The 15,324-nt window shown below is 36.8% G+C and overlaps 1 protein-coding gene across 5 annotated transcripts in view; it reads right to left on the reverse strand.

The window, feature by feature from the left end:
• Nucleotides 1-15,324, reverse strand: part of PPFIA2 (PTPRF interacting protein alpha 2) — a 506,769-nt gene that overhangs the window by 392,900 nt on the left and 98,545 nt on the right. For 4 of the 5 annotated variants that reach the window (XM_068972181.1, XM_068972176.1, XM_068972175.1 and 1 more), the window contains one exon: nt 5,496-5,549. The exons of the other annotated variant lie outside the window; for it this stretch is intronic. In XM_068972181.1, the coding sequence (XP_068828282.1) occupies nt 5,496-5,549 (54 nt within the window). The remainder of the gene's footprint in view (nt 1-5,495; nt 5,550-15,324) is intronic. 5 annotated transcript variants of the gene reach the window in all.

Here is a 15,324-nt window from a genome sequence, read left to right on the forward strand (position 1 = left end):
CAATTGATAGGCTCAAACTAAAAATTTAATGTTTTAACAAAATAAAATGTTGACTTTCCCCTGAGATATTGCCTCAATTAGTTTTATAATGTACTAGGACAAGACCAAAAAAAAGTCACCATGATGATTTTTATCATCGGTCCTTGGGATGACTGTAAGAGCCTCTTTAAATGGTTTTCTTGCTTCAGCTTTTCTCTAAATCTCTCTTCAGTAGAGCCAGAAAAATGTTTCTAAAGGACAGAGCTGATTAAGTGGCTCTCCTATTTAAAGACTTTAACGGGTCCTCATGTTCTTTAGTACAGAGCTCAGCGTTTTCCATGGAATTGCTTCCTCTTGCCCTGTGTTATCTTTTACCTTCTATTTTATCACCACCTACCATCCTCCAGCTTATTTCATACGCTAGCCACTTTATTCTCTAATTTTTCACTTACACATATAATATTTCCTTATTTAAAATCCCACTCTCGACTTTTTTCAGTTGGCAAGCTTCAACTCATTCTACAACTAGACTTTGTTTTCTTTTATTTGCCTTCTTTGATCCTCCAGCCACCTCTTACTCACAACTTGGATTACATGATCGTCTTACTTACTTTCATTTCAACCTGTACTTACATTACATTGTAATTATTTTACCAACTTGTCTCTTTAACTATAAGATGCTGAAAAAAGAAACTGTGAATTGCTTCCCACAGTATTTCCAAAATCTAAGTAAACATCTAGCACACAGCATACACTCAAATATACACTGAATTCTGACTAAACAAATAGGACAGTGAAAGTAAGTAATAAAGCAATAGAATGCTCAAGGTAAAAGAAATTAAATTAGATCACAATTCGAACTCACATTTTGCATTGCCTTATCTTTTGAAGCAAGTGATTAGAACATTGGTATTTTTTGAATAATCAAATTAAAGTCAGTTTGGAGACTTTAAAATCTTAATGCTATTTACAATTTGAAAAATATATAACCTGATCTAAACAGCACCCTCAGCAAAATGAATTGGTTTTAAGTTCTGTGGCATATTTACTCAAATTGCTTAGAACCATCAGGAAGATCATTAAAAAGAGGACAGAAAGTACAAAAATATGGAATGTACAATTCTGGTTCCACAGTGGGAAACAAATTAATACAGCTGGAGAATGTTCAGGACAGTGTGCATATCAAGCGAAGGATACAGATTAGATGGATGGTCACTTATTCACCATACTCTAGAAATAAAGAAGCAGTAGCCTTTGAATAAAGGAAGCTTAGAAAAATTAAACACTAAGTTGTGTAGGAAGCAAATTTATAGATCTTATTATGGCAAGGTAACAAAGAAAGAAACTGAGGGATAAGCTGGATAGCCCCAGTAGTACTCTTGTTGAAAGTCCTGGGTGAGGCAATGATGTGGACTTAATTCAAACACTGATCACAGCACTCTGAACTATCAGGACACTTTGACATTTGACCAGTGTGCTCAGAAATTTGTTTCATATAGTCTATCTAGGGTTTCTCTCACATTATTTCTTATTAGATTTTGTCCATATTAACTCTTAAAAATAATCAGAAACAAAGAGAAACGGAATAGCTGGTTTATATCAGCATATAAATAGTAAGAACATTTCTTAAACCAAATGACAAAAAGAAACTCCACTCACTGTGTACATTAGTCTGCTTAGCTCTGTATCACTGAACTTAACTTTTGTGGCCAAAGCTTAGCTACTAAATCCCCCCTGCAGACATAGACATAGTGAGCAGTGTGGGGCAAATCTGGCTTTCGGGCCAACGGTTGGCCAAAACCTCTGCATCGCTGGCTCGTGGGCTCAAAACAAGACAGACATCTGTCACGCTGCTGATTCCGCATGGTCCTGCATAGCCACAGCTCTCCAGATACAAGGTTCAGCTGGTGTAGCAGTTGAACTGTTTATGCTTTGTACCTGCTTTTCAGCATCAAAATCCCCCCGGCCACCAGAAACCGAGTTGTTTAGACCTTACCCTGGCCTTCCTATCGGCTGGCTTGACGGCCTGACAACTTGATAATGTGAGACATCCCTGACATCTAACATTTCACAAGGTTTTCACTTTTAATAATGCTAGTATTTAAAATTGAAAACACTATGGTGAAATGGTGTATTTAAAAAGCACTAATTTAATAATGACATTTTAGTGATCTATTTTTCTTCCCTTTATTTTATAGCGGTCTGACTGGGAGGAGGAAATGGCAACCCACTCCAGTTTTCTTGCCTGGAGAATCCCGTGGACAGAGGAGCCTGGTGAGCTGCTGTCCATGGCGTCGCACAGAGTCGGACACAACTGAAGCAACTTAGCAGCAGCAGCAGCAGCACGTCTGACTCTTTGTAACCCCATGGACTGTAGCCTGCCAGGCTCCTCTATCCATGGAAATCTCCAGGCAAGAATACTGGAGTGGGTTGCCATTCCCTTCTCCAGGGGATCTTCCTGACCGAGGGATTGAACTTGGGTCTCCTACATTGCAGGCAGATTCTTTACCATCTGAGCTATAACGGAAGCCCCAAGAATCCAGGACTGGGTAGTCATTCCCTTCTTCATGAGATCTTCCCGACCCAGGGATCAAACCTGGCTCTCCCATGTTGCAGGCAGATTTTATACTGTTAAAAAGTTTACTTATGTCTATATGTGAATATATGCAATGTGCTAACACTAGAGGTTAATCTGTGGTCTAATTTTTGTGAATGAAAAATATATGCAGAATATAAAATATTGTTGACACAATTTTTCAGGTAATTTTAAGTTAACATGATAGGCAATGTTTTTTCTCAATGATAGAAGACATTTTGTCTAAGAATTATGTGATTTAGAAAAATCTGTAAGTTCTATATGAAGCAACAATGGTTGTCTAGTTTATGAATTTAAAACCATACTTTCTGAGATTCTTTTCAGAAGAAAACCATTATAAAACATCTTGACTTGTCCCCTGAAAATAATGAATGAGCCAGTCTCCCTTTCATTATTAGAATTATGACTGAGGCTACTGGAATTTTCAAAATACCTCCTTAACATTTAGAGTTAAAAATATCAATGCAAACTAAATTCCTAGATTTACACAAATTTATTCTTACCAGATATGCAAATGTATAAACACATTTGCAAATTTGACAAAAATTTTTATATATGCTTGCTATCTGAAAAAATGTAACATTCTCTTTTTTAATGCTTCAGAAATAACATTTATATCTATTCACAGAAAATTTTTCAAGCTTTAAATACGCTCATACTTAAAGATGTATCTGGTATTTCTATTACATTGGTAAAGCTATTACTCCACAGCTATGCATTCCTGTGAGAGACCATTCATTCAACATTTTATATTACTCTGTTCAATGAACAAAAGTTATAAGACCTTGAATTTCTTACCAATGAAAATTTCAACACAGAATGGCTTTAGTAATACACTGTAAACATTTATTAAAAATACATAACTTTAGAAATGGATAATGAATAATAATATTTAGATAATGTATTATAAAGACCCTTTTTAAAGAAAGAAAAAAGTAATATGAAACTTCAAATGCACTTAGGTTATGTATGATTTAATCTGACTTTCAGTTTTCTAATCTGGGTGCAAAAATAGTATCTTAATTCAAAGTCTTAAATGACCGAAGCAACTGTAGACATTATTACCATTTCACCTTCATACCTGGACTACTTTTATAAGCTATATAGAATATTAAAAAGTGATTTTATTACATAGCTCTTGGTAATATGCTTTGGATATCTCTTTAACAATGGGAAACAGTAAATATATGTACACTGTTAGATTGTCTAAGCGCTTAAATACTCTGACATTTGTGTGATGAATTTCTACTCTACAAAATGTTATAAAATAAACACATCTTCATGGTAGGAGATGCCAAGAGAGAACCTCTGTCCTTATGATAGTATAAATTATGTCCAAAGAAAAGACAAACGTGTAGTGTAAAACACGGATACATATTCACTTCACTTTAGCTCTTGGAAATGAAGTTGGTCAAGTTCGCCTTCAGGACATCAACTTTCCTTTCTGAGACCTTTTGCCTACAGTGGCTTCTTTTAATAATAAGGCTTTAATGCTGACTCAATCTTCCATGTTTTGAAATCTGCCTTCTTGAAAGGATATGATTAACTTATTTTAACATGAAAATAGCAGGTAAGAGTTTTATGGCCACATGAAGAAGAGAGGTATTTTGTTTATCTTTGAGCAAGAGACAAATCCTCTTAAAACCAACTTATCTCTAATTGCAGAATTCTTTCAGGAATCAGTGAACAGTGAGGGGAGGTATTTTAAAGGGAATGGACTTATTCTTCTAATAAAAGGGGCATGCTATGCACAAACACAATGCAAAACAGCAGGGTGAAATTACATCACATGAGCAGTGACCTATACTACTTGCATATAGGACTGGCCAAAACTCCTGTCAAAATATACTTGCTGGGCTGACTTGCATTTCATCTTTTCTTATGCTTCAGTATAATAGGTTCAGGGACTAAATATAAGCAGCTATCTGAAGAAAATACATTGTTCTTTCTGCATAAATTCAGACAATGAACCTAAAAGGACAGGAATGGACTAAATATGTTGTGTAGCCTACTTTAGGAGGAATTTGATACAGATTAGACAGCATCATGAGATACATGACAGTAAGGCAGGAGAGAAAAAGCTACAATTAGTTTTCTTTAATACTTCAGTGATTTCTAAATTTAATTATGGACTTCAGGTAGATGCCTAGATGAAGTATAGCTAAAAATTGATAACAGTATTCTGTTTCACATTAAACCTCACAGAGCTAAGAGAAAAGGAAGCAGTGATAAAAAAAAAAATTTATACATTGGCTATCTGTTGAAATACACTGAATTTTATCACTTGAGATAGTGCCATGAACTTATGTTTGTGCCTGAAGCGTGAAATCACAGGAATGTTACTTTACTGAATGTTTTCTGAGATCAGACATCACAGAAAAGACTACAGTGTTCCAATACCAGACTATCAATCTCTTGTTATTGTCTAAAAATAATCTTCTAAAATTTTCATGTGTTTCCTACATAAAGTAGGAAAGAAACTGATATCAAGAATCAACACTGTGAAAAAAATGGCCTGAAAAAAAATTTTTTTCCCCTCAGTAACAAGAAAGTATATTGCAGCCAAAATTATACACTTATTTGAAACAATACACTCTCAAGTTCCAAAATGTTTTAACTTTTGTTGTAGCGCATTAGTAGGATGTAAGGTGTTTATACATTCTGATGAAGCTTTCATTCTTATTTTTAGAGTCAATATAGGGATGAATTTTATGAATTATTAAAACTTTTTAAAAGACCAAATGACACCTTGAAGCAAGTTCACATTTTTATATTAGTTATTGCAATAGCTATAAACTTTGTAAAGAACTTATTCCAAAAAGTTACCTGTATAACTACTTATATACAAGTAATCCTGATTATCTGGTATGTACATAATTCAATTTGTCAATAGTTAAATTTAATGAAGAATCTAACTTACCGGTGGATCAGCCCCCTTAGAACCAGTCAGCCCTCCTGTTAGGGATTCGATATCCTGAAAAGGGGAGAGGTGTTGATTGTAAAATGCTACTGAACAGCATGGAGAATTTCCCAGTCCCACAGTGTAATATATTTTTTAGCTACAAAATGAGGGCATTCAACTACATTTTTGTTTTGTCTTGAGATAATTTTGCTTATGGTAAAGCTATGCCAATTGTTGTTATCTAAAGATCTAGATATTTTCTGTACAATCTGTAAATTAAAAAAAAATACAAACATTAATTATTCTTGAAATATGCCAAGAAAATGGCCCTAGGTTAGAAAGCAGATGTTTCATTCTCTAAGAAGCTGAAGTGAGGGTGGAACTGAATAAAGAGAATTGAATGAAATCGCAATTTAACACATTATTTGCAAGAATATTGAACCTATGGAAAAATGCTCAAACTACAAAAAAAATCTAGTTATCTACAGTTCACTCAATTACTATACCTGTTCAGTTGCTAAGTCGTGGCTGACTCTTGGCCACCCCAAGGCCTACAGCTCACCAGGCTCCTCTGTCCACGTGATTTTTCCAGGCAAGAATACTGGAGTGGGTGGCCATTTCCTTCTCCAGTTACTACATATAGAGGATGAAAATTTAAACAGATCTGGATAGATTAGCTATTCTTTCACAAGGATTGATTTCTAATCTTAAATTGGTAGACACAGCAGATCACGCCTGAGTCAAAATTACAGTTGGCAAAGATTCCACAAATGCAGAAATCGGTGATGCTGCGACAGACTGGAAAGCAAGTGCCCTGTTTTAGGGACGACTGCACCTCTTTGTTATCAGTTGTATGGCTTTGGTTCCAGGGTTACTAATCGTGATCTTTTCAAAAGAAGCTAGAATTGTAGATTTTTAAGTAAAATCTCTCCGGATGTTAATGTTTGCAGCTTTTAATTTTTAAATCAGCCCCCCTCTCCTCCCAAATAAAAAAAGAAAACAGTCTTCTCAGAGGTAGCAGAAAGAAGTTTAGAGTTACATAAACAAATCACACTTTTTGCTAAAATGTTTCTTTCTTGAGACCCTGGTCACTTCTTTATCTGTTTGCATCTAGTTGAATGCATAGGTTTGAGGAATCTGGGGAAGTGTAGTTGCAGCTAGAAATCGGAAATGAAAGAAAGGCAACTGAGTAAAGACAGAAGGCAAAGAAATTTAAATATCTATGATCAGAGAATCAGTCAAACACCTGGATATTATTAAGAATGCTTCTGATTCTCACAGTCTTGAAAAAATTAATCAACAAGAGAATTCTGAAGATGAATGGAAAAGGCATTGTTAGTCAAGATTTTTAACATGCTGAATGAAAGCAAATTATGAATTCATGGCTCTAAAGAGAATACAGATGTATTATTTTACTCTTCTAATTAAAAAACAATTTTTGAGCTTATATTCTACTTTGAGTGTAAGTTGAGACAGTGTCCTACTTGCACAGAAACCCAAGTTAAACACAGCTTACCCATCACTTGATGCAAAAAAAAATTTCAGTTGTGAACGCAAGAGAAGTATGTGTGAATGCATTTTCGTAAAATTAATAGGTGAAATAAGCAAGTCCCTTGAGAAACTCTGAAAATAGTTGAAAGTGAGTCAGTCTTTTATATAGTTGTTGAATATTTCAGCTACCAAATATAAATTAAATCTTTAATAAATGTGTCTATTTTGTTTTTACATGTCTTCATAAATGCATAGCAAAAAGGGAGACACTAGAAAGTAAAAAGATCAATTTTATAGATAGTTTTAAAATTTGCTATTGCAATAATGCTATCTGATTAAAACATTCAAATCAAACTTTGATATTTTGGGGGGTTATGGAATTTAGATTTAATAGCTAATAAAATAATTACTACTTACTGAACAGTTACTACATGCAGATACTCTTTAAATGCTTTGTATACATTATAAACAGTTTTATAAAACACCTCTCACCCTTGTCCTGGCCTTTGTAGGGATGTGGAAAGCTGACACAATGGTGCCTCTCTTCATGCTGTATATGTGATGCACTTGTTCGGTCTCTTTGCACTCATTGTCTCCTCAGTCACTTCTCTACAAATGTGGAAAGCTAACCTGGCACCTGCCATGTGCTGCTCGGGGATGGCTTGCTGCTTAACGTCAGCATTTCGTAGCCTCTTTTATATGGACTGTTATCTGCTGCTGCTACTGCTAAGTCACTTCAGTCGTGTCCGACTCTTAGTGAACCCATGGACTGCAGCCCACCAGGCTCCTCCATCCACGGGATTTTCCAGGCAAGAGTACCGGAGTGGGGTGCCATCGCCTTCTCCGGTTATCATCAACACAGAATCAAATAAACTAGGATTAATGAACTGCATGAATTATGTAATCAATTTAAAAGGAAATCCAGGTGATGAAAGTTTCACTTCCTTCTCCAAGGTGTCAAATGCCTGAGTGAGGTTATTAGCCAGTATTTGACACATGCTATGTAGAGTCAGTCTCTTTTATATGGGAAAACCCTGCTCCTGAGACAGAAGGTTGGTAATTCAAGGCTGATCCATGAATCAGAAATCTTGGGAAGGCTGAACTGCAAGTGGGATAGAGCAATCAGCATCAGCAATCAGCAATCAGCATCACTCTGAGCACAGTGAGATTTGAGGGCAGCCCTTTGAGGGCAGCTTTAAAATAAATTCCACTTTGTGCTACACTGATGCTCTTGCTTGCCTATCTGCATCCCCTTCCCATGATCAAAAAATTGATATATTTTTTTTTCCCTTTGACACATAATTTAGTTTTCCATGCAAATCATTAAGTTCAGATGTTGAAAATCCTGCTTCTTCTGTGTGGAGATGGGAAAAAGGAGTACTTTGGGACTTGAGATTTTCCTCAGGGCAACTGATGGATCCTTATTTTTATCCCTGAAGAGTAGGATCAGCCAATTATGGTTAAGGAGAAGATGATAAGGTAATCTGGTATTAAATATGCTAAAATGAAGAAAATAAAGTTTTAAACAGTCAGCTGAATCTAACATTGCACATGTCATCAGATTCAGAACATCTTAGAACCTAATAGCTACATTTAAAGTTAATATCAAGTATTCAAGTATTATTCTTCTAGTTACTTAATAAAATGTGAAAATACTTAAAGCAATACAATATTGTTACCAGCTATGAGTATGTTAAAATTTGATTTATGCATATTTTCACTTGTAATTATTTTAGAAATTCTTTAGAAGAAAGTGACCATATTTCAACATAGAGTACATTTTTATGCACAAAACAATCTATGAAAAATGTATTAGTACAGTGAAATCAATATAAAATAGTAACATAAACCATATTTATTGAATGATTATATATAAAATTTGTTTCAAGGTCTTCAAACATATGATGAGGTATCTTATGTTTGTAGAGAAGTTTACACAATTCATATATTCAAAATATCAAAATTTAGCATTTTTCTCATTTCTTTTATGGAACCCCCCCCCAAATGTCCCTCATGTTCCATTTTCTCCCAGTGCAGACTTCTGTCCCCACTACATCATTACTGCCCCTCTTATCAAGGTTACTGCTGCTGCTGCTGCTGCTGCTAAGTCGCTTCAGTCGTGTCCGACTCGTGCGACCCCACAGATGGCAGCCCACCAGGCTCCCCCATCCCTGGGATTCCCCAGGCAAGAACACTGGAGCGGGGTGCCATTTCCTTCTCCAGTGCATGAAAGTGAAAAGTGAAAGTGAAGTCACTCAGTCGTGTCCGACTCTTTGCGACCCCATGGACTGCAGCCTACCAGGCTCCTCTGTCCATGGGATTTTCCAGGCAAGGGTACTGATGACATCTAATTGGCTGAATCAGTGGTCAGTGTTCCATCATTTTTCTTGATCTCTAAGCCACATTTGACACAGTTAACCACTCCATCCTTCTTGAAATACTTTTTTTTCCCCTTAGTTTATTTAGTACCATGGCTTTTATTCTCATAGATTTACACTGCCTACTCCAATTTCCACTTGGGTATATTACAGTCCTCTAACACTTAACACTGAAAAATCAAACTTGGTTTTCACCTCAATGCCTCCCTCAAAGTAGGTTTCTGTCCCAGTACTGTCCATCTTAACATCACCGTTCACCAAATTTCTCAGGTCCAAATCCATCAGCAAATCCTGCCCTGTTTAAAATATGGCTAGGAGTAGACTATTTCTTATTACCTTCATTGCTGTTGTTGTTAAATCTCTAAGTCATGTCTGACTCTTTGCAACCCCATGGACTGTAGCCTGCCAGGCTCCTCTCTCCATGGAATTCTCCAGGCAAGAGTGCTGGAATGGGTTGCCATTTCCTTCTCTGGGGGAATCTCTCCAGACAAGGTATTGAACCTGCATCTTCTGCACTGCAGGCAGAGTCTAAGGAATCACTGAGCCACCGAGGAAGCCCCACCATCTATGTTGCTGCCATCCTAATCCCTTGGACCATGTCAACAATATCCTCCCTTGGGCTAACGAATTATTTTCCTAACTGTTGTCCATTCGTGGGTCCTTCTTTCCCCATATATTCTCCACACGCAGTCAGAACTATCCATTTAAAATGAAGGTTAGGTCAGATTATTCCCATGATCCAAACCCCTCCATGGTTTCCCATTAGTCTTGGAATAAATTTCAAACTTACTACCATGGCATGACGGCCCTCTGATGGTCTGGCTTTGGCTGTCCCACTGATCTTGCCTTTTGCCATCATCCCTATCTCTCATGCCACCCAGCCACACTGGCTCCACTGCTGTTTGAAAAACAAGCCAAATACAATCGACTGTCTGAATCAGTGAAGGTGCCACTGAAAAGCAACAGGCAAACTCAAAAGCAAGATGCTTAATCCGAGGGTATTTTACAGAGATATGGATAGTTTAATGGATCCAGTGCAATGGTGTAGCATGGAGACTGGAAGGAAGTCGTAACCACTCCAAGCCCAAAGGAATTTGGTGAAAGAGCAGAGTTGCCTGGAGTTCAGCAAGGGAGGATCACCACTCACCAGCCTCTAGAGCAGATTGACATACAGTGGGAGCTCAAGAAGTACTTTGTAGATGAATGACTGAATGAATAAATCAGGTAATATAATTTATACTTAAAAAAGGCAAGTCTCAGAGGATGTAATTGAAGTATTTCTCATTGTATAAATGTATCACTTTGAAAGCATGGCTCAAGGCAATAGTGTCTGCATACCAAGTATTTTTAGTATGCCTGAATGAACAAATTAATGAATGACTTGTGCAAGAGCACACATCTGGTAAATGTTCCAAAGAACCTTTGAAATCCTGGGTGTTATAACTTCAAGCACAGTATACATTTTTTTTTTCCATTATACATCACTAAAGAGATATCCTCCTTCAAAAAAGACACTCAACTCTATATTATCTTATCTTGAGGCAATACATTTCTCTATACCCATGGTTTCTAGTTCAAAGAAGGAAAACATACAAAATGATTTAATAGAAAATAAGAGTCGGACACGACTATGCGACTCAACTGAACTGAAACATTAAATTCATCTTCTGATGAAATACTGCCAATACTTCAAATTAAAGACCTGATACCCTAATCATTGTACAATAAATAAATCAATGGTTGAAAACTTTATATAACATATGCACTGAATGTTAAAAACAGTTCGAATATATTAAAGTAAAAATCAAAAATGCTCATTTTTATGTAACATTTCAGAGTGTAGGTACATAGGTACTGGGTATGAGCAAAAGTCAGAAAACAAAATTTCCTTAAAAAAATCATTCAGTTTTTTACATAAGGCTTAATGGAAACAATCTTTCATCACAGAACACCAGCTCCTTGAGGCAAGCATCCAAATAATGAATCTGAGTTTATTAATGAGGCATCTTTCCTTTTTACCAGACTTAAGCTGTTAGTCTTTCCTTGGCAACTTTACAGGGTAAATTTCCTGGGAGGCAGAGAAGAAGCAAGAAACATACAACCAATTTCATAAATCGTCTTTCTTAAGAAGGTCAGAGAGAATTCTATTTAGTACTTCTTTAAGATTTTTAATAGAGGAAAATAGCTACATTTTTACTTTGAACATAGTCTGACCCAAATATGAATTTTCCCTGAGCCACAGAATTAATTCCTTAAAATGAGAATGACTGAACACCTGTTATGACTGAGGTACCGGGCTGGACACAGACAGCATGATGTTGAATAAGTCAAAGTCACAGCTCTCAAAGGGTCCAGAGTCTAGCTGGCCATCAGAAGGACAACGACAAGTCAGTCCACAACATATCGCACACAAAATAAGCACAAGGTACCACACTGAATCTGATGGATGGAATCCAGAGACTACAGCATCCTCTCTGACTTCAAGGATCTTTCAGTATATCAATCTGAAGAACAACATGAGGAAGGATTCAGAGAAATAAGGTGCTAAATTCACAACACAGGGGTGATAGGGGTAAATTTCATAGAGAGACAGTAAGTCTGAGTATTTCATGTTGCTGGAATTGTATTTATTTTTGAATGCATACCAGGTAAGTCTGCCCTACGATCTTGGTTGGGTAACATAATAAACAACATTTATTAGGCACCTATTGTACCAGATGCCATGCTGAGAGCTCTACTGTCTCATTTAAAGCATCCCAGCTCATTTAACTGTTAATATTTTCATCATTTTTCAGGTGATGAAATAATCTTCAAGACTTCAAATGATTTGACAATGGTTACATAACTAATAAGTGTTCAAATCTAGACAGGCTAACTTCAGAGGCAAGGATTTTTGACAATAAGGCTCTCTTGACTAACTGGAGGTATAGAAAAACTATGAAGGCCATCTTGGCACACCACGCGGAGACTTAGGATAAAACATATTTATTTAATATTTGTATAAGGAATGAATAAGCAAGAAGAATTCTCCTGAAGTGAGGTGGATATTTTCTGATGGGACAAAAACATCCTTGTTTGACCTACAGATACGAGCGTTAACAACACTGGATTTAACAAAACAGTAAAATTCCAAAGATTTTTGCTCTGTATTTCTAAATTCAAAGGATCCTCCTCAAATAATTTAAACCAGGACAGGAACTCTACATAAATTAAAAACCTAAGTGTGTCAGTGTTGCATGGAATAGGGTTTTCTGAAGAAAGTGCTGACGAGATTTAAGGTTCTGCTTTTTCTATGGAGGGCCCTCTTGGAAGCACTTTCCACTATCATTTGTGTATGTGTGTGTGTGTGTGTGTGTGTGTGTGTGTGTGACTTTTTTCCCTGTCTGTTCCCTTGCATATGGCTGAGGTGATAAAGGGAAACTTGTGCTAAATCTTGACTCAGACTCAGCTCTGGTTTTGCCAGTGTTTACACATTGATGGGCCCTTGTTGTCTCACATTCAGTCGAACCCAATCAGACATCCTCTCCTCTCCTCCTCTGTCATTACTCCGGCCAACTGCCTCCATCCAGTCTCTTCCCTCAGCATTTATCTCTGTTGGCCTTTCCCAAAAAACAGTCGGTCACGATTTCTGGAGATCAATAGAGTGTTCCCTCACTCTGGTATTCAAATAACAATGCCAGTCTTTTTTCCTTCTGGGATTCCGCTTAGTTCATCCTACTGCCTCCTTTCATTTCCACTCCATTCCCTACCTTAGTTCAAAGCCTCATCTAACTTTCCCCCTATTCCTAGCTTTCTCTAACATAGTGTCTTTCTGGAGTTCTTTCTCTAATCCTTATATTAATATGGTCTTTTCTCCAGAGAAGTGCTTCTTGCAATGTGACCTGGAAACTAGGAGCATCAGTATCACCTGGAAACTTTAGAAATGCATTTTCTTGGGCTCTGTTCTAGTCCTGCTGAATCAGAAACTCTGTGTTTAATGCTTGTTTAGCCCTCCAGTGACTTTTGATGCAGGGTAAAGTTTAAGAATCACTACTTCCGAATGATGTGTTTCAAATGCAAACATGTATATGTTAACTCCTACACTCTATCCTTGGAGAAGACAATGGCACCCCACTCCAGTATGCTTGCCTGGAAAATCCCATGAACGGAGGAGCCTGGTAGGCTACAGTCCGTGGGGTGGCGAAGAGTCAGACACAACTGAGTGACTTCACTTTCACTTTTCACTCTCAGGCATTGGAGAAGGAAATGGCAACCCACTCCAGTGTTCTTGCCTGGAGAAGCCCAGGGACGGGGGAGCCTGGTGGGCTGCCGTCTATGGGGTTGCACAGGGTCAGACACGACTGAAGCAACAGCAGCAGCAGCAGCAGCAGCATACTCTATCTTTAATAATAAGATATTATTCTTCCTAGAAACATATCAAGTATCTTTATGCATGTTTTTTCATTATATGGTTCTAGACTACTTTTCTTATTTCACTTTTTACCACCTCCTCAAAAGAAACCATATACTCCTATCATAATGAATCCTGTACTTCCTTTTGTGACAAGTGTTTTCTTACTTCTGTGCTTCTGTACCACAGATCCTTCTGCCTAGAAAGCCATCCTTCCCTCCTCTGGATAAATCTTACCCTTTGAAACTCCACCCAGGCACCACCTCTTCTCAGGAGACTTTCCTGAGTCCCGAGAGCTGGGGTAATGGTTCTGCTGCTACTTCCACAGCATCACAACTCTACCAAATCATTGTATAACTGTCGTTCTCCTCATCTGTCTTTGCCATCCGAGGGATAAATTAGCTCAGTGAGGCCCTTTCCATCTGTGTATCTTCAATAGTTATTATGAAGCATGACCGATAACTGTTAAAGGAATAAATCTATGTTGAATTTAGCCTCCCATGAGCTCCTATAAGGAGAGGGCAAGCTGAATGGTTGACAGTAGTATTTAGGACCACTACTGAAATGTGCGTTATCCTATATTAGTTCATTTTCATTTTGCATATATATCTATTGGTTTTGTTAGTGTATACCAGCCATTGAGAATCTGGTTATCTTTGAGTTCACTGCAAAACTTAAACTTCTAGATGACAAAACTGATGATCAGATAACTTTGTTAACACAACAGAGGACCATCCCAAGAGAACCTGGCTGAGTAGCCAGCAGCCCTTTATTTCTAACATGCCTACAAAATGTAATAGACATGCAAGTAGAAATATCTTAGTGATCAAGAGAACAGGTTCAAGTCTAGCTTTACTACTTACTAGCTATGTTACCATGGGCAAATTGCTTTACATGTCTCATATAAGTCAACTTGTGTCTTACAACTTTATCCTAGAAGGACCTTGGGTTATTATAATAGTTCATAGAAAGTTATATTGATAAGCTATATAGTAAATTATCAATTAAAAGAAGCTTTATTATGCATGCACAGGTATATATTAGATTATACATGTATAAAATAAAGATGGGCTATGGGCACATTACTTATTGATATACATTGAAACATAAGCATTAGCAGGCATGTAGATGATATCTGGATACAGATTAATTCTAGGTATGAACCCCCATTAAATTTCTAGACTATATTTTCCCTGAAAGGCAAGAAACCCTAAGTGTCATGTTCTACCTCCTCAACTATCCCTATAATTTTATGCATTTCTATGGCTTCGGTTCTTATAAATTTTTCACCAGTATCTTTTTTTTAAATGCATAATTTTTATTCTAGTTTGAGCAATCTTTTTGCAGCAGAGTAAGAATGATTTTTTTAAATAAAATTCATGAATGTATACACAATTTATTCCTCTTTCAGTGTTGTGTTATATGATATCATCACATATTTATATACGATAGTGGACAGCTTTAAGTCTGTTTGAAATGCACTATAGCAAGTGAGAGAAAGAATCCAACATTTAAAAGAGGATATCAATGTTATGATCCTAGGTACACAAAATTTGTGAAAATTTATCTTATTATCCTTCATTGGTTG

The sequence above is a fragment of the Capricornis sumatraensis genome, chromosome 4 (genome assembly GCF_032405125.1).
Source record: "Capricornis sumatraensis isolate serow.1 chromosome 4, serow.2, whole genome shotgun sequence".
NCBI classification, from domain to species: Eukaryota; Metazoa; Chordata; class Mammalia; order Artiodactyla; family Bovidae; genus Capricornis; species Capricornis sumatraensis.